Here is a 25,209-nt window from a genome sequence, read left to right as displayed (position 1 = left end):
TGGTGGGTACCACATTCTCTAAGCCACACTCTCATCTCCATCCAACTCATGCCACTCTCTTATGTTTACGACTTGTTCTACACAGTCACCTGTGAGTCACTGAGGTTCTGGGCTCCATCCTCCCCAGGATGTCTACAGTCATCTCTGGGAGTCATACAGGGCCATGTTACAATCTATCAGTACCCTTGGGTGACCTCAATGAGGCCTGAGCAGAGCCTCAGCTTCATGCTAGGGAGAAAAGTCCTGAGTCCACCAGCGCCCCAACACCCTACTCTCCAGTTCGACTCCTTGCTACTCCTCCCACAGGAACAGCACCCCTGCATTCTTACCCATGAATGGCTTCCTGCAACTCCCCAGAGGCACTGCTTGCCCTCCCCCATGGCCTGTTTACACTCACTGCCCATCTCTCCTCTTTCCCTTTAGTGTCCTCCCTCTCCCTTCTCCTGCTCCCTTTCTCTCTCTATCACCCTCCCCCAGACCATGCAACCAGGTCCTGCAGACCCACTACAGAGATTCCACATCAGACATTGTGCCTTCTCTCCACTGACCGGCACCCACGGTACACAATATGTTCTTGGTTTACAAATCCATCTCCCTCCCTCCTTCCCTCCCCCCNCCCCCCCCCCCCTCTCTCTCTCTCTCTCTCTCTCTCTCTCTCTCTCTCTCTCTCTCACACACACACACACACACACACACACACGCACGTGCGCACACACTATCCAAAGGTAGCTGAGCAGGTCTTGCTCACACAGACACCCCCAGCACAGCCCGTGGCTTTCTAGTAGGTGTTCTATAGACAAGAGGAGAAAGTTTATCAGATTCTGCTATCAAAACATACGGGTCCAGCAACAGGCCAGAGGACACAGAGGCACTAGAGTGCCTGGTCTCAGCATTTTCCTTAAGACAGCTCTGAGCGCCAATGTCACAGCCAGCAGGGAACTGGGGAAACTCCATCTGAACACTGCTGACCACAGATATTCCCTGAACTTCTCCTGGGCTCCAAAGGGTGCGATTGAACTTGAGGCAAAGTCAGAGTACTAAAATCTCAATGTATTAACGATGACTCAAGATAATCGTTGGCCTTTGTGCGCCACGTGACTCTGCCCCTTTGCACACGCTGGTTCCCACACTAGCCACACCACCCCTACCCGTTGGGCCAACACTACTTACTATCTTGCTTTACAGATGAGGAAGCTGGGATCTACCAAAAGTAACTTTTTCAAGGTCACAGAGCAAACAAGCAAACTTTGGTCTCTGCCTCACACTGTCCCATTCATCCAGCCTCTTAGTGAGTATTGGACTGGGAAACTTCTACCTACTAGAAACAGAAAAGCTTTAGCAAGAGCGACCATAACATCAGAAAGCTTGTTTATGGATGGGAGGGGTGATGGCTGAGTTGGTGAAGTGCTTGCCTTGCAAGCATATAAGGACCTGAGTTCGATCCCTAGAGCCCATGTTTAGAAGGAGGAGGAGAAAAAGGAAAAGGAAGCAGCAGCAGCCGGGGGCATGTGGCTGCAGTCCCAGTGACGGTAAGATGGAGAGTGGAGACAGGCAGATTTTCTAGGACTTGCTGGCCAGTCAATGGTGAGTTCCAACCTGTGAAAACTCTGTCTCAAAACAAAATCAAACACCAAGGTAGATGGCCCCCCAAGGCATGACTAGCACACATGCACCGCACAGAGTTTCTCTAGTGAGGGTTATAGAGCCAGTCAACCACCATCAGCAATGCAAAGGGCAAAAACAAACGAGGCCTGACCAGACTGGTACGCAGTACTGTAAGGTGGTAGCGAGTTCTATTAACAGGAGCAAAAGCTCAAGCAGGAACCTGAAGGAGACGAACATTCTCCCGAGACCAAGGACAGAAGGAAGAACATTTACTTCTTAGGGAAGGCATGAGGATGAGATTTCTGGCAAGGCTGGACTCCAGAGGACTCAAACAAAAGGGCATGGAGCACAAAGGAACCCTAAAACCCAGTTGTCTCTGTCATGTGTTGCACATTTTGGAAGTTTCTCGATTGCACTTCCTGTTCACTCAAGTAATATTGTTTCCCTTCTCAGATCTTCGATGGGGTTGAAGAGTAGATAATTATAGTTACCTTTCTCATGATTTAGCCAAGCTTAATTTCAATGCAATAGTTAGACTCCTTAAAATAGAATGTTTAGTAAAACTTTTATTATGTGTTCCTTGCTTAATATTGTTTATTGTTTGTAATTTTATATTTGGTATCTGTTCCTATTGTATATAGTTGTATTGGGTTTGATTGATCTTGTTTAGACAAAAGGGAGAGATGATGGGAAAACTCTGTTAACCAATCACAGCTAATTGGGGCGTGGCAACCTGGACCCCAGGAAGAAAAACGGGGAGATCCAGGTGCGCGTTCTCTCTGCTCATTGTCCAACAGACCGATTGGAATTGGGACCTCCCACTCTTGTAGCGTGAGTTTCCCCTTTTCAACTACTAAAATATAACTGTTATTCTTGAGCTGGTCTGGTTACTTATCGTACCGACCTAATTCTCCAACAAATGCCCAGTCTTAGCTTGGCTTGTTTCTAGCCAGTTTTTCTAAACTTAAACTATCCAGTCTATCTTTTGCCCCTCGGCTTTTCTCTTTTTCTATTTCTGTATACCTTTCTTTACTTCTTACTCTGTGGCTTACTGTGTAGCTGGGTGGCTGGACCCTGATATCCTCCTTCTCTTGCTCCTCGATCTTTCTCTTCCCAGATTTCTTTTCTGATTTATTCTCTCTGCCTGTCAGCCCTGCCTACCCTTTCTCCTGCCTTGCTATTGGCTGTTCAGCTCCTTATTAGACCAATCAGGTGTTTTAGACAGGCAAAGTAACACAGCTTCACAGAGTTAAACAAATGCAACCAAACATAATATAATACATCTTTGCATTCTTAAACAAATATTCCGCAGCATAAATGAATGCAACACATCTTAAAATAATGTTCTACAACACAAGCTCCACACAAAAACTTGAGGGGCTGGAGATGTAGCTCCAATGGTAGAGTACTTGCTTAGTATGTGTGAAGTTCTGGGTTCCATTCCCTTTACTGCAAAGAATGAAAAGAAAAGGAACAAAGCAACAAAACACTATTGAGGCTGGCAAGGCAGCTTGGTTAGTGCAGCGGTTTTCTTGCAAGAGTGAAGGCTTGAGCTCTGTCCCCAGAAGTCACATACAAAAGCTGGGCATGGAACTGGAGAGATGACTCACTGGGTAATAGTACTTGCCGTGTACTGATGCCCTGAGTTCAGATCCCCAGACCGCAAGCAAAAGCTGAAAGCCATACTGAACATGTCTGTTTTAGTGGTAGGGTAAAAAAGGAGACTCCACAAGCTTGAAGGCCAGCTAGCCTGGTTTACACCGCAGTCAATAAAAGATATTATCTCAAACCAGGTGTTAGGCAAGGATCAACATCCAAAGTTACCCACTGACAGTCACATGCAGGCTGTGTTACTGCATAGTATACATGTGTGCACCTTCATGCCCACACACTAACAACCATAGCCCCCTCCTTTCTCTCTCTCTNCCTCTCTCTCTCTCTCTCTCTCTCTCTCTCTCTCTCTCTCTCTCTCTCTCTCTCTCTCTCACACACACACACACACACGCACACACACTAATGGACCATGACTATCACTTTCTGGTCCACTTCTCAATCTCCATTTCCTCCACAACATTTCAGTGTTGTGACTGAAATGTAACAGGATCTTCTTCCAAGTGCCCCCGGGAGCTGAGGTGACAGTGACTGTCAGTACGTGTGTCCTCACTGGGGTCGGTGGTATTACGTCTATCAGCCCTGGCTGAGTCAGTTCCTGGAGCCAGAATTGTGTCATAAACATGTTTAATCCTCAGGAACGAAATGCTTGCTTTCAGACTCGCCAGCTTCCCTGCCACTGAAAGCTCTCCCTCAATACCGGCATCAAAGTGTCTTGCGTACAGAAAGAGCTGTGGCTGGGAAGAAAACAATAGGCCATATCCTGAGCACTGATGAACATTGTACCTTGAGCAGTTTAGAGGGAACTGTGTTATTTTTTGCTGAGCGTCGCCTTTCAGCAGTAGGAACATGAAATTGTGAAAGGAACGGTTTATGGTGAGAAGACTATAAGGCGTCGTCTTCCAGTAAAGTCACCATGAAGCCCAGAGTGCGCTCTTCAGCTCTGGAGCCCCCAGCTCAGCTCCCCGCTGTCTCCATCACACTCCTCCTGCTACTGAATTATTTCAAGGAGCATTTTCTCTGGGGTCAGAAATAGCTGTGTGAGGCAGGGCACGGAGGAGAACACCCGAAATCCTAGCACTGAAACTGGAGGATTTCTGGGAGCTTTTGAGCCCAGCGTTGATTACATAGAGAGACTACTTCCCAGGAAGAATAAAGGAAAGTAGAAGGGAAGGGAGGAGGGAGGAGTGGAGTGGGGGGCTCTTTGGTGAGGAAAGGGAAGGGACCACACTGACATAGGTCGTATATGTTATTTTCATAAAACACAAGCCATGTTTTTATGGCACAGAGCCTCAGTTTATTATATTTTGTTTTCTTTAAAAAAACAAACAACAACAACAACAAACAGGGCTTCATGCCTTCATGCCCAGGCTGGTCATTCAACAATGACCTTGAATCCCCTTCTCCTTTACTCTGCTTCCCGAGTGTTAGGATTACACGCGTGTACCTCCAACCCTGGTTTGCGTGGTGCTGAGAATCAGGCCAGGACCTTGGGTAGCATCTACCCATTGAGCCACATACTCAAGGAGACTCATTCTTTTTCTTAAGATTTATGTTGGGGGACTGGAGAAATGGCTCGGCAGTTAAGAGCACTAACTGCTCTTCCAGAGGTTCAATTCCCAGCACCCACATGGCAGCTCAGAACTGTCTATAACTCCAGTTCCAGGGGACCCAACACCCTCACACAAACATATGCAGGCAAAACACCAATTCACATAAAAGAAAAATAAATAAATCACTGTTTTTTAAGACTTACATTTTTATTTTTGCTTACCTGCCCATGTGTAAGAACTTGCATGTGTGTGAGGGTATTTTCACAGTTCAGGAAAGGATGTCCGATCCCCTGGAGCTGGAGTTACCAATGGTGTAAGCCCTATAACATGGCTTCTGGGAACTGCACTCTGGCCCCTCTTAAACACTGAGCTGATGCTCCTGCCCCAGGAGCTTAATTCCTGAGTGCCGAAAATACCAACCAACTCCGATTAACAGAGAAGGGATTTAGGCAGAGTTCAGAGATCTGCCTGAAAGGCCAGGACCACAAGCTCCCAAAGCTGCCAGAAGAGAGGAGACAGGATATAGAAGGCAGGGGCCATGGCCTTGTCCCTCTAGTGACAAAGCCAGATGCTGCTGTCACTTCCAGAGTCGGAGGAACTCCGTGTGCATGCGTGCCGGGCTGAAAGCTCCAGCAAGAAGCCAGACCTTGAAGCTACTTTTGCTTTGGTTTTGTGCCTCAGCCACGTTGCAGGCTTCGCAGACACGTTTAATCCAGCCTCGCAAGCCTGGCCTCCCTCCCGCCAGGCTGCAGATGGCGGACAGCAGTGAGCAAGCGACCAGAGTTCAATTCTCAGCACCTACACAGTGGTTCACTACTGCCTGTAGCTCCAGCCCTGGAGGAATCCGCCGCCTAGGGAGACATCTCCGAGAAATGTTTGCTGTACAAACACGAAGACTTGAGTTGGGATTCTGACACCCATATGAGAAGCTGGGCTTGGTGGCACACCTCAACAAGAGAATCCTGGTGGCTCACTGTCCAGATGGCCTTCTGGAGCACAGAGAGAGCAAAGGCCCCTTCACACCTCCCTGCAGCTGGTCTCCTGAAGCTAAAGTTTCATTGGCTAGAGTCAATTCTTCTCATTCTGCGAGCTCCAGGTTCAGTGAGAGGCCTGTCTCCAAAGATAAACTAGGGAACAATCAATGAAGACGTCGGAACACATAATGCACAGGTGTCTCTCTCTCTCTCTCTCTCTCTCTCTCTCTCTCTCTCTCTCTCTCACACACACACACACACACACACACACACACACACACACACACTCAGAAAACCCTTCTCCACAATACTGCATAGACAGCCCCAAAGTGGAGCTCACACTGGCCTTCCACTTTGTACATCCCAGGTAATCCATTGATTTATCCAGCTGAAGCTACATCAGCAATTTCTAAAATAAAAAAGTTACTAATCAGATTCTAAACTGGATTTCTTCTTCACCGGAAAGGTCGCCGAATACTGACCTCTGCAGAACCATGAGCAAACAATGAGAACCACCCCCAGCTCTCCCTCTGATTCACCTGAGTACCTTGGTTTTCTTTAGAAGCCGGTGGCAAGGCCAACTAGTTAGACCTTGTATAAGCAAACCATGGCTGTACCCACCAATGTAAAGGCTGATACCAGCAAGACACAAACACATTTCCAAACTAAAGACAGCTCATTGATTTACTGCCAAACCTCGACTGCCCCTCTACCTGCTATTGGCAAGCCATGTCCTTGAGGCTAGACACATAAAGTAGGAAAGACCAGGCTCTGTTCAGAACAGAACCCTGTTCTGAAGGGGTCCACAAGTGTGACCTCTGGGATGGTAGAAGGGAGACACTAATAACCAAGGAGGGATATGGGATGGAGATCCATGTAAGCAGTGGGGCTTCAGCTGGGTTCCAGACTTCTTGGGGTCATTAAAATCTCTGTACTGAGTGGAGCTGGTAAGTCCAAGCTGCCTCCAAGCACCACTGTGAGAGCAAGTGCAACTGCGTAGACCACCTAGTTCAAGGTTCCTGGTACACAGTAGCTGAGAGATGAATAGCAGAGACACAGGCATTTGGAGGAGGCAAGCTCAGTCGGCTACTGCAACTACTTTCTAAATGCATAATAGACAACATAAAGAGGTCTAGTGATCACTAAGGTATTAAAGTTCCAATTCTATGTGACTGTATTAGCTTGCATTGCTGTGATGGAATGTCTGACAGACAGCTCACGGCTTGGTGGCAGGAGCGAGAGACAGTATAAAGCAAAAAAGGCAAGGTAAGGCAATATACAAGACAATACGAACCATTATGAGGCAACGTGAGGGGGCAGAACAAGAAGAGCAGTTTGAGGTGATAGAACGTGAGGTGACAGAGTGTGAGGTGACAGAGTGTGAGGAGACAGAGTGTGAGGAGACAGAGTGTGAGGTGACAGAGTGTGAGGTGGCAGAGTGTGAGGCAGAGTGTGAGAAGACAGAGCGTGAGGTGACAGAGTGTGAGGAGACTCAGTGTGAGGTGACAGAGTGTGAGGTGACTCAGTGTGAGGAGACAGAGCATGAGGTGACAGAGTGTGAGGTGACAGAGTGTGAGGAGACTCAGTGTGAGGTGACAGAGTGTGAGGAGACAGAGTGTGAGGTGACAGAGTGTGAGGTGACAGAGTGTGAGGAGACTCAGTGTGAGGTGACAGAGTGTGAGGTGACTCAGTGTGAGGTGACAGAGTGTGAGGTGACTCAGTGTGAGGAGACAGAGTGTGAGGTGACAGAGTGTGAGGTGACAGAGTGTGAGGAGACAGAGTGTGAGGTGACAGACTGTGAGGTGACAGGATGAGGTGACAGAGTGTGAGGTGACAGAGTGTGAGGTGACAGGATGAGGTGACAGAGTGTGAGGTGACAGCTTGAGGCAGAGTGTGAGGTGGGAGAAAGAGTGAAACAGTCATGTGGAGCATGAGCCTGAGGTAGTGGACACAGGTTGGTGAGGGATTGAAGAATCCGTCAATCGGGAAAGAGGACTGTTAAAATGATATGATTTGGAGAGGGTGGGAGCGTGAGGCAGCACTAGGCAGTGCTGATCAACTTTCTACCAACCAGGAAACAGAGAAAGGAGGCCAGAACAGTGGCCTTTGTAACTTTGAAAAGCCTACCCCTAATGACCTACTTCTGTCGCCAGCCTCCATATCTAAAGTCTTCGGTCTTCAAAATAGCATTGCCAGCGCAGAGCAACGTAGTCAAAATTGAGCGTAGGGAGGACATTTCAGTTATTCAAGCTGTAACAGGGACTTCAAAGACCAGAGAACCATTAGAACTGACCTTGAGAGGAAAGGCTCTCCAAGGACGGCAATTTAGACATGGGGCTGCCTGCAAAGAGGGCCACTTCTCAATCTGAGTCACCGCCAGTGTCAGAGCTGAGGAAGCGGTGTCACCAGCACGATGATCTGATCTCATGAAAGCGTTGAGACCTGCTCACAGCTAAGGACATAATCTTACTTCACCGGAAACAAGCCACAACTGCCCCATGAACAACAAAAATAATATGCCATCTTTTGTCATTTGAAACTCATCCCCTAATAATGCCATCTTTATGCAGAGTTGAGCTCCTGCTTTAGGAGACCGGTACATGGATTAAGATCTATTCAGTTCTGATACCCTTTCTCCTCTTTCAAACCAGAGAGTACCTGGGACGAGGTCCAGACTTTTGCAAAATGACAATACTCATATCACTGTTTCTCAGGGTAGGAGGAAAAAGCAGAAAGTCTCCATTCTCATGAAGGGAACAAAGGCTACTTTCCAGACAAAATGCTAAACTATGAATGTAACTAATAAAAATGCCAGGAATTTTCAAGGATAAAGACATAAGGGAAGATGTGCCCAGCTAAGAAATGCAAACTCTGTCCTCTCTAGAGAGAGAAAAATGACGGTGAAGGGATGGCAAAAATGGGTAAAATGGTGCCTGCCGCCAATCCTGACATCCTGAGTTAAACCCGTGGACCCACAAGGTAGAAAAAGAACTGATTCTCTGAACTGTTGCCTGACTTCTACTTGTATGCCATGGCATACATACACACACAAACACACACCACAAACACACACACACATACCACAACACACATGCAGGCACACAGACAGAGGCACACAAACGCACAGACACACACACACACACACACCACAAACACACACACAGGCACATACACACACCGCAAACACACACTTGCAGGCACACAGACACATACTGCAAACACATACATGCAGGCACACAGACAGAGGCACACAAATACGCAGACATACACACACACACACACCACAAACACACACAGGCACATACACATACCGCAAACACACACATGCAGGCATACAGACAGAGGTACACAAACATGCAGGCACACACACACACCACAAACACACACAGGCTCACAGACACATACCGCAAACACACACATGCAGGCACACAAACACACACATACTGAATAAAGATGTATTTGGTTTTTAGAGATATGGTGTTAGGACAACTTAATATCCCAGAATTGACAATAAAATACAGCATAGGATATATTAGACTAAAATGACAGGCTAGAAAAATCAAGCATTCATAGAGTAAGGGGCGTTGCCTTTCAATACATAATATCCCTGACAGCTACAGGCCTGTGTATTCCCATCAGTGGTTAAGAAGAGGTCTGGGGAGGGAAGGAGGATCCCCAGATCACCGACATAACCACTGGAGCGAGCAGCAGGTCAGTCTGAGGAGGATGTAGTACTAAGATAGACTTCACAAGCTCCACCCAGAAGCAAGAACTTTGGGTCCCGAGAGACCCTGTGGTCCACAGAGATGGCAAAAGATGTTGAAGCCAACCAAGCACACAACACAAACAGAGTCAAAGCTCCAGTCTGGGTCAGAGACCACACTAAAGAGAAATTACTAGAGGCAGAGAATAACGTGAACAAACCAGAAACGACTGGGGAAAAGGAAATCTCAGTTCTTCTTTTGTGATTATTTTTATTTTTAATGATGTGTTTGCGTACACTGCGGGGAGGGCTGTCCACCTGAATACAGGTGCCTAAGGGGCCCAGAAAGGGGCAGCAGATACCTGGGACTGGGTATACGCGGGTCTGTGAACTTCCAGACGTTAGTGCTGGGAACCAAGGCTCTGGTCCTCTGCAAGGGCAGCAGAGGTTTACAACTGCTGGGCCCCAGGAAGCTCAGTCAAAGAGAACCTGGAGCAAAAATAGGCGGGCCCATATTTTGTCATTCACTTTATTGGGTAGGCAAGAGTAGGCGGGCCATATTTTGTCATCACTTTATTGGGTAGGCAAGAGTAGGCGGGCCATATTTTGTCATCACTTTATTGGGTAGGCAAGAGTAGGCGGGCCATATTTTGTCATCACTTTATTGGATAGGCAAGAGTAGGCGGGCCATATTTTGTCTTCACTTTATTGGGTAGGCAAGAGTAGGCGGGCCATATTTTGTCTTCACTTTATTGGGTAGGCAAGAGTAGGCGGGCCCATATTTGACATCATTTTGTTAGACGAACAAGAGAGAGCAAGAACAGCAATGTTGAAAAGCCTCTCTGGACTCACTCTTCACAAACATAGGGAAGACTTGTGTCACTTGCGGAAGTGACAGAGAAATACCTCAAATTAAGTGAAACAAATGAGAAGCCACACACCAGAAAAGCATGGCTGATAGCCACGGATGACCTTGAACTTCTTGTTTTCCTTGCCCCTTCCTCCCAAGTATTGGTATTACAGATGTGAGACACCACACCTGGACTGAACATAATATTTTGAACTAAGTAAGTAGGAATTAAGAAAACCATATCTTGTAAGGCAGTGGCAGTTCATGCCTTTAATCCCAGAACTCAGGAGGAAGAGGCAGGTGGATCTCTCTGAGATCAAGGCCAGCCTGGTCTACAAAGTGAGTTCCAGGTCAGGCTCCAAAACTCTACAGAGAAACCCTGTCTCAAAAAAAAAAAAAAAGAAAGAAAGAAAGAAAGGAAGGAAGGAAGGAAGGAAGGAAGGAAGGAAGAAAGAAAATAAAAAAGAGAAAGAGAAAGAAAAAGAAACATATATGAATATAAAATATGCAAAAATCGGAATTTAAAATTTCAGAAATGCATAATTGAAAAAAAATGAAACTTTTTAAAATAGGAAGTGAGACTCAGGAAAGACTTTGAAAAGAAAGACTTGAGCTGCAGAGACGGCTCAGTGTTGAAGAGCTCCAGCTTCTCTTCCAGAGGACTCGGGTTCAATTCCAGCATCCACGGTGGCTCAAAATCCTTAACTCCAGCTCCAGAGAACCCAACACCCCCTCTTGCCACCATAGGAACTGCATGCATGGCAAAATATCCATTACACATAAAAGAAAACATACAATTGTTAAAAGCATATTTTTAAAAACTATTTTTTTTTTTGCCGGGCAGTAGTGGCACATGCCTTTAATCCCAGCACTCTGGAGGCAGAGGCAGGTGGATCTCTGTGAGTTCAAGGCCAACCTGGTCTACAAGAGCTAGTTTCAGGCCAGGCTCTAAAACTACAGCAAAACCCTGTCTTGAAAAACAGAAAAACAAAAAAATAAAATAAAATACATATTTTTGGGTTTTGTTTTTTTAGATAGGAGTCCTCTAGCCCTGATTGTCCTGGAACTTACTCTGTAGACTATGTTGGTCTCGAACTCAGAGAGCTGCCTGCCTCCCGAGTGCTGGGATGAAAGGCGTGTGCCAGTACCACCCAGTTAAAAATATATATATTTTTTCTAAGAAAGAAATTTTTTATTTCAACAATGTGGGAAATTTACAAAAGAATATGAATAAAACAAAATAGGCATACTCTTAAAGACCTAGGTGAACATAGAGAAAATCTTATTAAATCAAATAGAAACTGGGAGGAGAGGAGAGGGGCAGACATCAAGGTCAGGCAAAGAGAACCCAGCATTCACACACATTAGAGCTCTCTAAAGAATAAGATGAAGCTACAGAACAAAGACAGACAATTATAACTCAAAAATTTAAAAAAAATATAAAAGGGCAGGAAGCTATGCCTTCTATCTGGAAAAGCTGAAATTGCTCTTGGATTTTGTTTTAAGAGAGTAATGATTTGGGTAACCAAGAAAACCTCTCATTGTCTTTGAAAGGAAGAAAATGAAACATCTCATCAAACACTGTCAGCAACGCTCTGTGCCCTGACACAATGGAGGAATACGTTTAAGATACCTGGGAAAGAAAATAGAAACCAAAGATTTTTATATTCAGCCAAAATTCATGTATAAAGACCACAGCGTGTGTGGGGGGGAGGAGTAGCAACAGACACAAACGGTGGCACTGTGACAATCTACTGTCCCTGAAGCTGAAGAGAGGGGAGGAAGTTCTCAGGTGAAGTATCACTGGGGATTAGCAGAGACTGTTTAAAACATGTTCATTTGTAGACTGAAGACCAAAAGATGGCCACGAGAAAACAGAGTGTCCATGCTGTCTATAGGACCTGACTGTGTAGCTGCTGGACGATACTGCTAAGAGTGGAGAAGCATTGGAGACTACATAAAAAAATGACGGCATATGACAAGGTAAGAAAAGTTCATTGGAAAGATATGAAAAGGTGTAACTTCAATGACTTCCTTAAAGGGAGGCTATTATTTCAAATTAGATATGTAAAGAGAGGGAAGAGGAAACAAAATGGGATCGATATATAATAAAGTAAAATAAATATAAAACACAACAGCTTTTAAAAGCAGACTGAAGGTGTAGCTCAGCTGGTAGAGTGTGTGGGCTGTGCGCAAAGCCCTGGGTTCAAGTCCCAGCTCCGTGTCAACAGACACTAACCTGTAACCACAGCTCCCAGGAGGCCGAGACAAGGAGGGTCAGAAGTTCAAGGTCATTCTCAGGGATGTTTATAGAGAGGACAAGGTCAACCCAGGCTGGAAACTCATTGGTTAAAAAGGGGGAAAGGGGTTCAAATATCGGAAGAATGGCGGCACCAATGCCGTGTTTTCCACTGATTCTGAGATTACTGTATAAAGTTCTTAAACCTGAGCCGAACAGAATCAGAAACTGACAGCAATAAATTTTCTACTCAATCTTAACAAACACTAACATGTCACTGCATTTGCTCCCAAAACATTTTTATAACAAAAGTCACAGTTCTGATTGACACTCCTTGAATGCCCTTCACTAATCGTCTCAGTCTCCCCAAGCGACCCACTCCTCTGAGTTTGTTCCTCCTACCATCCCTGTACTTGTCTCACCGGCGACTTCCAGAACCACAAGTACTGTGCGGTACCTACCGCTGAGGATTATACAGTTAGCAGAGCCTGCAATTCTGTGTCTGTGAATACAGACAAGACGGAAGTGTGTACAACGTCACTGGGGGTCACAACTCTGGACTTGGGATCCTGGTATTTACTCAGTGGGATGGAGCCAGGGATCTTATTTTATAAATATTTACACACACAAGCATCACACACAACAAAGGCTCCCCTCTTGTACTTCTCACTCATGCTAATTTCAACACAACTTTATCAATAAAGAAGAATTTGTTTTGTTTTATTCTGTTGTTTTAAAGAACACTCACTCACACACACACACACACACACACACACACACACACACACACACACAGAGAGGAATGTAATGACCCTCTGAATTAAGAGGCAGGCTTGGTTTTATTCAGACCTTTACAAGGAGGTATGAAAGCAACCCAGAAAGTTCAGTCACCCAAAGCAACCCCACTGAAAGAACTGAACATTTAAGACACAGTCTGCCCATGTAGCTATTACAGTCCTGATGGTCCGTACATCACACACAAACATATTTCTGAACAATATCATACAAAGGAAAATGTTGACAATACGGTATGACTGTTCTCCCTCTCTTAAGTCCAAATTAGCCTATATAGTTTGTTTTTTTGTTGTTGCTGTTTTGGGTTTTATCGGGGGGAGAATTGAGACAGGGTTTCTCTGTGTAACAGTCCTGGCTGCCCTGGAACTCTCTCTGCAGACCAGGCTGGCCTCGAACTCACAGAGATCCGCCTGCCTCTGCCTCCCGAGTGCTGAGATTAAAGGCTTTCGCCGCCATGGCCTGGCTTAGCCTATGTAGTTTTAACTCACTTGTCTCCATCACCACTTTAAGCATTTGTATGTTTAAGTATGCACCTGATTTTCAAAACCTGCCTGTCTTTTTTTTCTCCATTGTACTGTATTTAAGAAACAACATTATTTTTATTGGTGGTGTGTACAAGCGGAAGTTCATTTTAAGATAGTGAAATGGAAATACTACAATACTTGTTATAAAAAGGGTACACGGGGCCTGATTAAGCCAAAACCTGCATCTAAGTATAGTGCACTGTTTGGAGGCAGGAGGGATGGCTCAGATTTCCTGCTAATGGCCGGCTGTCTCCTTCCTAGGTTTTTGCTATTAGAAACTAAAGTGATGGGGTGAGTGAGACGGTTAGGAGGGGAATGCCCTTGCTGTGCTGGCGTGATACCAGAGCCAACCTTGGCTTTACACACACACACACGCACACACACACACACACACACACACACACACACACGCAATCTTGTACATTTCCTCAGCCATACGTGAGTGAATGCTTTGTAAATGCTTTCTACCCGACAGCTCATCTCTCTGTTTTACACGCTATTCTCTAGTGCACTGGGATTTTTTTTAGTTTGCCTATAGCTAAATTGAGTGGTGTATAGTTGGGTGTGTGAGAAAACCTTATTGGCATACCTGGTTGTGCCGCTCCTGGGTGTCTATCCAAAGGACTCCAAGTCAGTGAGATCCATTCACATCCACACCCAGCACCTGAGGGATAAGGCAAGAAGCTGGCCTCCTCACAGGCCACTGCCGTGTGTGCTTGCACCAGCACACAAACACCCGCATACAAAAAGAAGCAAACATGGATAAAGAGACATTAAATCCAGAGAGAATTAAAGCACTCTACAAGAAAAGGGCAACTAGCTGCTCAATCTGAGGAGTAGCGTTCAGATCCCAGCATTAGCGCCACAAGCCACAGCCCAAGCCCACGGGCCACATAGTCAAACACAGCTATGGATACGGTCCAACACAAAACTATAAAGTTACCCAAAACATTATGAAACAGTTTGTGCAATTTTGTGATTCAGTTGGGCAGTTCTCGTGTGAACTTCGTAGATGACAACACTGTGTCCCCGTGACAAACAGCTAGACATGCCATGCATGCTGAAGACAGCAAGGCCTTTCCCTGAGTGGGATGGAGTTCCCTTCTGCGTCAAAGCCCATCATCGCCTGTCTGCCTAGACCTGAGCTCTTCTGGGGGAGACAGCTCTCTCTCCTTCTTGGCCAATGGCTTCCTTAAGCTAGGCAAGAACTCTTCCAAATCAAGCCACATCTTCAGCCCCACAGCCTTTTTTACTTGGGTCTAGAAAGAGTTCTCTATCTCTCTCCCACTCTCTCTATCTGCTTTTGTCAAAACACAGCCCAGGACCCTGTGAAGTCACATCTTGCGCCTGCACTAGAAATTAACCTTAAAGGAGCAGTTCTCAGAGGCTAAAGTCACAGCCGGCAGAACAGAAATCCTCTCTCTTCCAGCTGGCTACCAAGCACGGGTACTCATAGACAGGGAGGCAGCCAGCTAAGCCCTCGCCATCTCTGGGGCCAGCTCCTCCCCTTCAGACCTGAGCAAGGAGTTTAGGACAGGCCTGGCATGGTTAGAAGTACAGCCCGGAGCACACGCTCAGCTCCCTTGTGTATCCCTGGCCCTCGTGCTAATGCACGCTGGCCACGCTTTAATTAAGGCTGTGAGCAGAAAGCGCTGAGAACGGAGGCAGGACAGGCAGGCAGCTGCTGGAACCCCTCCTCCGCTGCAGGCTGCAAACAGCAGCCCTTTGTGAGCTGAAAGCTGGGGAAGATGCCCCGTGCTAACAGCAGCGGAGACCAGTCACCCTCAGTCCCACAGGAGGAAGGGAGGGAGGGGAGGAGAGAGGCTCCTGAAACTAGCCGCTTACATTGGCAACAAAGCCCAAGGTGCAACTTCTTTTAGCTCCCTTCCACCTGAGCAGGTCGCCTGCCATTCCTTTGTCTGGAATCTGCACTTGAAAACACACTCTCAATCTACTGTCTATAGTGGCCTCAGCGGGGAGATGTCAAAATTCACTGCAACCAATACCTCCAGGCAAACCGTGTTAGGGACCAGGAAGAGAGCCCAGAGAAGCTAGAAATCCCGGTACTGAGGAGTGTAGATTATCACTGAGGCGATACTGCTGTGATTCAAGGGCTGTGTGACATGTCTGATCTTCATGTCACTGGGAAGGGACATTTACATCACTCTGGAGGACTGCCTAGAAGAGGTGGCCTCTTTTTACTTTTAAGGGTTAGATACAATTTGGTGAGACGTCAACTGTTAAAGTATGTCCCTGTGACCCCGTGCTCAGGAGGCTGAGCTGGAGGAGGAGGGTTTTCAAGCCAGCTTGAGCTACATAGCCAGACTCTGCATAAAATAAAATAGAGATGACTCTGTCCATAAGGTGCCTGCAGATGATCATGATGGATACCCCGGCTGCCTCCCCAGCATCCGTGTCTGTCATCCCAGTGTTAGGGAACACGTTGGCCAGCCAGCCGAGGCAGAGCAGTGAGATTCAGGCCCAGAAGCAGACTGTCTCAAATGGTGACAACGATAACAAAGATCAGGCAGAGAAGGATCGAGGGAGACCCCAGCACTGACACAATGCGCACTGATTCACAGAAACCCAAGCACGTCACACACACACACACACACACACACACACACAAACACGCACCAAAAAGTCAATAAAATAGAACTAAATAAGGTATAGTATAATGAAATAAGATGGCTAAAAGCCAGGAAGCAGGAAATCTAAGAGAAAGAGAAGAGCGAGCTCGTGGGTCTGAAGGCAGCGGCACCTGGGGACCACAGAAGCATCTATGGACTGCAAACGCTGTGAGCTGGGGGATGGGCAAAGACCAAGAACCAAGAGTAAGGTCATGGCAGGCCTCACGGGACACAGTCAGACTAAAACGCTGCTCTGTGTTCCTGAGCTTCCAGGGCCGGCAGCTCGGAGGGTAACCTGAGCATCTCTGCGGCCACGACCACGAGGCTAGGAAGGAAGAGCCCAGAGGCGGGAAGTTTTCAGGGCCAAGTTCCCAAAGCCAGTTTCTGCCGGTTCTGACTTCCGTTTCCACCTCCCTGAAGCAGCCTCTAGAGTTATCATTCACAGAACACATTGACAGGGAAAAGTTATCCCCCCAGCAACCCCAGGATGTGGCTCAAGACTTCCTGCCCACATCCCCCTGAGCTGCCCTGAGGCCCAGGTCAGCAGCAGGCAAATGCTCCTGGGAAGAAACTCACAGCGTTTAGAAGACCAGCAAGGAGAAGAAATTAGCACGCAGAGGGCTTGTAGGGTACTGTGCCTGGCAGGATCAGAAGAAAGAGATAGATGGACAAGGGAAGATGCACCAAGTACTTCTAGGCAAGTGGTTCTCAACCTGTGGGTCACAACCCCCTTCTGGGTTGCATATCAGGTATTTAAATTATGATTCATAACAGTAGTAAAATTACAGTTACGAAACAGCAACAAAATAATTTCATGGCTGGGGTCGTCATAACATGAGAAACTGTGTTAAAGGGTCGCAACATTAGGAAGGATCAGAACCACAGCTCTAGGCTCACGAATGGTTATTATGTGCACAGACTTCTCTTTTTAATAAAAATAAATAGAAGACCAGCAAATCCAGCAAAGAATCAGCTACCTGCAGAATCTGTGTTAGGTGCTGAAGACTTTGGTTCAGGAAGTATTTCAGTGGAAGAAGCCCTTAGGGGCAAAGGCACAAGCATTGGAGCTTCACAAACCACACAGCCTGAGAGAAAGGGGAACCCAAAAGGAGAAATTCAGTACGTACAAAGATCTCTGTCAGCAGTGTTGTAGGCTCAGAGCCTGAGCTTTGGTAGCCGTAACAAGCCAGGTTCAGCCGCTCATCCTTGGCAGGGCCGTAAGCAATGATAAGAAACAGAAAGCAGCAGGCTGCTTAACACAGCCACATTGGGAAAGGGAATGGACATAGGCTGACCCCCAAGACCGTCTTTAGAGTAGCGATAGAGGGTTAGGCTTAAAGGGAAGGCAAGAACTATGCACAGCTGACCAGCCCTGGTCACAATGTGGCCCCGCCCCTCTATACCATCACCATCTGAGCTCCAGCCTCCCCTACAACATGGCCTGACCTGTCTGTCACCAGAACTGTGTGAAAGAAATCTCCTTCTAGGGAACAAGCCTCTCCTCTGGCTGGCACTAGACTCCAGCTCTTTCCTTCTCTAGCAGGAGATTCCTGGACAAATTCCAGTTTCTTGGGGTGCATGATTTCAATAATCTGATAACCAAAGAAGAGAGGTGCAGATTCTCCTTAGATCATCTTCACTCCTGCCAGGCCATCATACGCCTCTTCTAGGTGGTGAGGCCACGTGACCCAGGAGTCTGTGAGAAGCAGTCTGTCCTATGAGTCCAAGCCAGAGCAAAGAATGTGACTCCAGTCCTGCTGAAGTTGAAAGGGTCAGGTCTGGCCAGGTTGGAGCAGAGGCAGGAGGATCTCTGTGAGTTCAAGGCCAGCCTGGTCTGCAGAGCTAGTTCCAGGACAGCCAGGGCTAACAATAAATCCCTGACTCATAAAACAATAACTAAGTATAAATAAATAAGTAAATACCACTCTAAACACTCAGATTTTACTCTTAGAACCCAGGAAGTCCCCTGGGGACTCTCAGTCATCTTCTTTCTTTCTTTCCTTTTCTCTCTCTCTCTCTTTCTTTCTTTCTTCCTTCCTTTCTTTCTTTATCGTTGTTGATACAAGGTCTCCCTTACATAGCATAAGCTGACCTCAAACTTTCAATCCTCCTGCTTCAGCCTCAAGGTGCTAGGAATTCGGATGTGTGTCACCTGTCCTGGAAGTCACCTTGTTCCTTCTCTATCTGACCATGTATCCACTGAGGTCAGGGGACACCTTGGGAAGTCCCCAGACTTCTCTACTAATGCAGACAAGTCATGTGATCTTACCTTATCTATCTCACTTCTGTTACCCTTAGAGTATAGAAATAAAAAGGATGTGGGCTTCAAGACGGCTCAGCTGATGCGGGACTTGCCACCAGGCCTGCGGACCTGGGTTCAGTTCCTCGGACCCACATGGTGAGAGGAGAGAATGGACATCTGAAAGTTGCCCTCCGGCTTCCACACGTGGCACACACATGCATAAAAAATGATACAGTAAATGGAAAAGCTTTCTAAAAGAATGCATACACATTATATTATCATGCTTAAAGGTCAAAAATTTAAACTAAATCAAATATTAAAATTCCCACAACTGGGGTGCTGGAGAGACAGCTTAGCGATTAAGAGTGGGGTTCAATTCCCAAAACCCACATGGTAGCTCACAACTCTCTGTAACTCTAGCTCCAAGGGATCTAATACCTTCTTCTGGCCTTGGGCCCCAGGCATGCACATGGTACACAGACATATATGCAAGCACAATTTTTTTTTAAAAAAAAAATCCCCATATATAAAAAAAGAAACCACTCCTTTCAGAGGTTTGCTTTCCTAGTTCTGAAGTCACCTAATGCACTTCCATGTTGTATGTGCCTGTATGTGTGATTTTGCACATGTGTGTAGAGGCACATATGTGCCTGTGTGTGGAGAACACAGAACAACCTCAGATGTCATTACCCAAGCACCTGTTTGTGTTTTTTGAGATAAGGGTCTCACTATGTAGCTTTGGCTGGCCTGTGTAGATCAGACTAAATGCAAACTCACAGAGATTCACTTTCCTCTGCCCCCCAAAAGCTGGGATTAAAAGGATGCACCACTGCCTGGCTCCATTTTGGTTTTTGTGACAAAGTCTTTCACTAGCCTGAAGCTCACCAATTAGACTAGGCTGGTCAGCCAAGGCACCCCAAGAGTCTCCTTGCTTCCACCTCCCCAACCAGTGTGCACCACCATACCCAAATTGCTTGTTTGTTTTTTTAACATGGCTCCTGGGGGGTCAGATTCAGGTTCTGAGATCTTGGTTTGGAGTACTTTTGGTTTAAGGGACTTTGTTATTTAGTTTGAGGTTGCTATGTTGTTTTAATGGAGCTATGTATCTGCTGTGTGGTTGGTGTTAATTAATTGTCAACTTGAGAGAATCTAGATTCACCTGGGAGGCCAACCTCTGGACTTGCCTGTGAGGGATTATCTTGATTTTGTTAATTGAAGTGGGAAGACCTGCCCACTGTGGGCGCCATCATTCCCTCAGTAGGGACTCTACACTGAATAAATTGGAGAAAAGGAACTAAGCAGGAATCTTGGCGTGGCCTCGAATGTTGACTTTGGATGCAACAAGATCAGCTACCCTAAGCTCCTGACATCATGACTTCACCCCCATGATGGACCATACCCTGGAACCAGCAGCCAAAATAGCCCTTTCTCCCTTAAATTGCTTTGGTCAGAGTATTTGATTGCATCAGCAAAAAGAAACTAAGACACCACCTTAGAAAATGATTTTTTCCCCTTGATACTGTTTCCAACATATCTTCATTTCCCATAGAACCAAGCAAGTATCCAGCCCCTAAAAATTAACGTACTCAAGTCTTAAAACCAAAGTCAGAATACATTTTCTTCGATCATCTTAACAAAGACATCAATGTTGGCAGAACTCTGAGTTTTGAAGCTGAACTTTTATCCTCTCTCTGGCCTCATTATTACAGCAGACCTGTTTTCACATTCGTTCATAAGAAGAGTGCTGCTATTTTCTACACTGCCTACCCATTATATGCTGAATCTATTTTAAAACCAAACTAGGACTTCCCTCTGAAATATTCCAAAATGCATTACCATAGTTTCATATAGATGCTCCAGCTGATCCAAATCATTATCTCACCAAGAATTATAAATCGAGTTCAAAGTGGAGATGGCTCAGTCAACAAGGTGCTTGCTGTGTGAGTATGAGGACCTGAGTTTGAATCCCCAGCACCCACATATGAAGCTAAGGGTAGCTTCGAGTACAGTGGAGGGCTGTGATGGAAATTGCAAGGACTTGCAGCATGCATAAGCATATACCCCTACACACGCACTTGTTCACACATGCACACACACACAGGCACTGAAGTCACTGTAGTTTAAATGGGGCAAAATATGATTTATCGTCTATGCTTTAGGGTTTAATTAAACCAGAAGCAGTTAGAAGTAGCTCACAAGTGAAATGAAAGGCTTATAGAACATAACAGATCATAATAGACAGCACAACAGCATCCACATCTTAGAGGCAAGAAGTTAAAGAGACTGGAGAGATGGCCGGCGGTTAAGAACACTCGCTGCTCTTGCAAAGGAGCTGAGCTCAGCCCCAAATATCCCTGTCCCACAACAGGCCAGAACTCCATCTGCAGGGGGTTCCACACCCTCTTCGGGCCTCCTAGGATGTACAGAACATACACGGGCAATCACGTGCGTACACATAGGTAACCAGTAAACATGAATCTTTAAAAGGGAAGTTAAAGGATTTAAGTTAAATAATTCTACGATAAAGAAGTACCATGGCTCTCAAAAAGAAACTCTTCCTAAGCTTGTGGCCTGGCCTCATGGAGACTTTTTCCATCAAAAGTAATGGAACGTTTCTAGAATAATTCTCCTGACTGGGTATTACAAGTGAAGCTGAGTTTTCCTCCTATTCCTTCTCTATTACATGGCTTAAGCACATGAAACGCAACATTGTTATTCCAAAAGGAAGACGCATTCACAACCCCATACTCTAGTCCTTATTCAAACACTCGGAGGAGGCTGCTGCCCTAACAGCTTTATAGGGCACGGGGACACGCCTAAGGAGCCATTATTCTGCCTGTAAATCACCCCCCCCCTCATTTCATTCCTCCTTCTTCACATATGTAAATTACCATGTCTGATCTCCCGTGCCCCTACCAGCCACAACAACCAAATTGCCCTCGAGGGACATCCATTGCCTTGTTATTTTGGTCTCAGTATTAAAAAAGAGAAGGCAAGGGGAAAGAGAAGCTATTTATTATACTTTCAAAAAATCAGAGTTCTTCCTGATTAGATTTCTGGCTCACTGATAAATGTTTATTCCCTGAAATATATTATTTCGGTATTCTGAATATTTGGTTATTTTAGAGCCAGGCTATTGTACACTATTTCCAGTATAAATTGTGTCTAATAATATATGCTGAGTTTTGAAGGGAGCATTTGGTCAAATTCTAATTCCTGCCCCCTTGGGATCCAGCCCCAACTTCTAGCAGAAGCATCAAAGGCAGCAGAAGAGAATTTTAAACAACTTGCAAACAGCCACACGGCCTAATGACCACGGTCTTTTCCCTCCTCCCCTGAAGCACCTTGTGGGATGCTTAGCACATCGAGCACAGATCTTTCCCTCCATCACAAAATTTTAAACACAGTGCCTTGTTCCCACCATTTAAAAAAAAGAGACAGAATCCAAAAATAAAAATAAAAAAAAAATCACAATTTTTATCAAGGTTGAGCTGTAGCTCAGGGCTTAAACTTGTGAATCATTGCACACTTAATAAGAATAAATAGCACATGCGTCTCAGTGGAGAAAACCCACCATAGAAATTCCAGATTCCCACACAAAAATCATCTATAGACAGAAGTTGTTCCGTTCTCATGGCATCTCAGAATTGTAGGAAATTATTTTCTTTTCATGCCCTAAAACCCTGAAAGAAGGCCTTTCCATGTTTCTTTCATTAAAATCATACATGTGATTTCACTCCTGACCTTGCACAAGCCCCAGTCAAGAGGGAAAGGAGAGAGCTTCCTGCAATACTGCACTCATCGAGTTGCATTAGGCTCAAAATCCAAATCTCCGGGATGCGTATTTGTCATGTCAGCCCGAGCTGAAGGCATCTGCCAAGAGACTATTTTCACTATTCGCCTGGTGCCAGCCAGAATCCACTTCCACAAGCCTGCATACTGATGAGACCGAAGCTCTCAGTTATTCCCCTCCGCTTCTTTCTCATACCTCTTCCCTCTGCAGAAGAGTGAAGCCGTTTTACTAATTCATGAGTACCCTGATTATCCAACCATCTAAAAAAAATTTTACTCATCAATAACAGTCAACTAAAAGCAAAGCACATCCCACGGGGGTTAGAGGGAAAGACAGGCAACTGCGAGTATTGATTGGCGAGACTTCCTGATACTCACTGAAGGCAGCCACTGCCAGGGCCAGGGTGACAATAATGGAGAACCAGGATACCCACAATGCCTTCTTCCTGTAGTTCTGGGCTTCATGGGGTTTCAGCCGGGTGCTGCTTTCTAGTAAACCTGATAGAAACAGGGAGGAGAGGGAGTAAGGCATTTTCATACAACAGAACGCACAGCCAGAGCTACAGAATCTCATCCAAAGATTGCAAACCCACAGCCTGTGGGCCAAGATGTGTTTTGTCTGGCCCACACTACGTTTCTACAACTAGGAGACTGCACATCAAAAACAAAGCAAAATTATCAAGTGTTCTGGCATTCCTTATAAAGCCACAGGCCCAGGCAGTATCAAATAAGAGTTTCCACAGGGCAACAGAAATTCTCCAAGTTAGAAGAACTGCTCCACACACCTCACCACTTCCTGAGGTCACACCATACCAATCTTTGTCCTCTGCACAAAGCCACTTGGCTCAATAGAATGTTCTCATCCCAACAAAACCCTTCATTAGGAAAGAACTGTAGTAACTAGTTAGATGTTTGGGCTCCCTAGCTGTGAGCATTGATCCATTAGTACAGTCCCAATAGCAGTGTGGGGTTTATACAAACCAAGGAATCTGAGACCATACAAATGCCCTCTCTAGACCCCTAGGCAACCAGTAGCCATCAGGCCCAGATTATACAGCATGTTTTCTCTTCCTTTGTATTGAAGCACACATTAAGCAAATAACTGATTAACCAATTAATTAAAAATTTAAAGCTTTCTCAGGGATCTAGGGAGAGAGTTCATTTTAACAAACTGTATGCCATACAAATATGAGGACCTGAGTTTGATTCCCCAGAATCCTTGTAAAATAAACGGGCATGGTAACACATACTTTTAATCCTAGCACTTCAGAAACAGGGATGAGAACATCCCTAGGGCTCACTAGCCAGCCAATATACCCTGCTTGATGAGTTCTAGGCCAATGAGAGACTCCATCTCGAGGTGTACAGCATTCCCAAGAAAAGACTTCTGATTAAACTACATCCACAGATGCATGTACACACACATACACATACTATCTGAATCTGAAAGTACATTGAAAACTGCTAAAGCCAGACCTAGCTTCCTAGGAAGGCTTCAAGTACAACAAGGCTTATCTCCTATACTTTGCACTTAAGGAGTCCTTGACAAGAGTTTGTGATAACTCACCAGCAATGACCTGGACACATCTCCGAGTTGATTTGTACTTCTTTCTTATCCTCTGAGAATAAAATTGTAGGGGCTGGAGAGGTGGTTAGAGCACATGCTGCTCTTGCAGAGGACCCAAGTTTGATTCCCATCACTCATGTCAAGCAGATCCCAATTGTCTGTAACTCCAGCCCCAGTGGATCTGACAGGATCTCCTGTCCTCATATGCAGACATGTACACATACCGTAAATAATAATAATAGTAGTAGTAGTGTTTTAAAAATAATAAAATTGTCGCCAGGCAGTGGTGGTACATGTCTTTAATCCCAGCACTTTGGAGGCAGTTCTCTGAGTTCAAGGCCAGCCTGATCAACAAAGAGAGTCCTAAGACAGTCAGGGCTACACAGAGAGAAGCTCTGTCTCAGAAAACCCAAAGATGATGATGTGTGTATATACTCTTTCTTAGTTACCAGCAACTTAAAATATCAGTCATGTATCTTATACATGTAAAGTCAACTGTGCCAGCTCTGGTTTCGGAACATATCTTTCAGAGACAGGGCGGCCTCGTCGCACTAGCTGTAGACAATGGTGAACAGAAAGGTAAAGCTTAGGCACCATTTGTAAAATGTCACAGCATGAGACGTACCACACACGAGCACCATTCCTGTATCTGACTGATCGCCACTATTGGAACAGAAAGACAGGAGATTATTCTTCCTATAATTATGGTCGTGACTGACACACCTACAAGACAGGTTAACATGAGAAAAGCAACATAAAAACATATAGCAAATGTATTAAAACAAAGATCTATGCAATGGGTTAGAGATGTTGCTCACTTAGTAGAATGCTTGCCTAGCATGCATGAAGCCCCAGGTTCCACCCATAGCACTGCCTAACCACACATGGGGATGAATGACTGAAATCCCAACACTTGGGAGGTGGAGTGTAGGGATAAGTCCCACCCCTTAGGGGGCGTGTTCACCTCAGGCTAAAGTTTTCCTATAAATTTGGCGAGTTTGCTCCCAGCGCTCGCTTCTGCTTTCCTGGTCTCTGCGGGAACGGTGGTTCTATAAGTCTATTCCTCCATTAAAGCTGTCTATATTTTGACAATCTGTCTGCATTCGCTTACGCCATTACATTTT

The 25,209-nt window shown here is 45.7% G+C and overlaps 1 protein-coding gene across 1 annotated transcript in view; it reads right to left on the bottom strand.

Moving 5' to 3' along the window:
* Nucleotides 1-25,209, bottom strand: part of Tmem163 (transmembrane protein 163) — a 181,475-nt gene that overhangs the window by 144,043 nt on the left and 12,223 nt on the right. The window contains exon 2 of the mRNA XM_050161476.1: nucleotides 22,897-23,016. Within this exon, the coding sequence (XP_050017433.1) occupies nucleotides 22,897-23,016 (120 nt within the window). The remainder of the gene's footprint in view (nucleotides 1-22,896; nucleotides 23,017-25,209) is intronic.

Source organism: Alexandromys fortis, unplaced genomic scaffold, assembly GCF_014885135.2.
Source record: "Alexandromys fortis isolate MF-2015 unplaced genomic scaffold, M_Fortis_MF-2015_v1.1 scaffold_109, whole genome shotgun sequence".
In the NCBI taxonomy this organism is placed as follows: domain Eukaryota; kingdom Metazoa; phylum Chordata; class Mammalia; order Rodentia; family Cricetidae; genus Alexandromys; species Alexandromys fortis.
The sequence above is the reverse complement of the archived record's forward strand: the minus strand, read 5'-3'. Positions and strand labels throughout refer to the sequence as shown.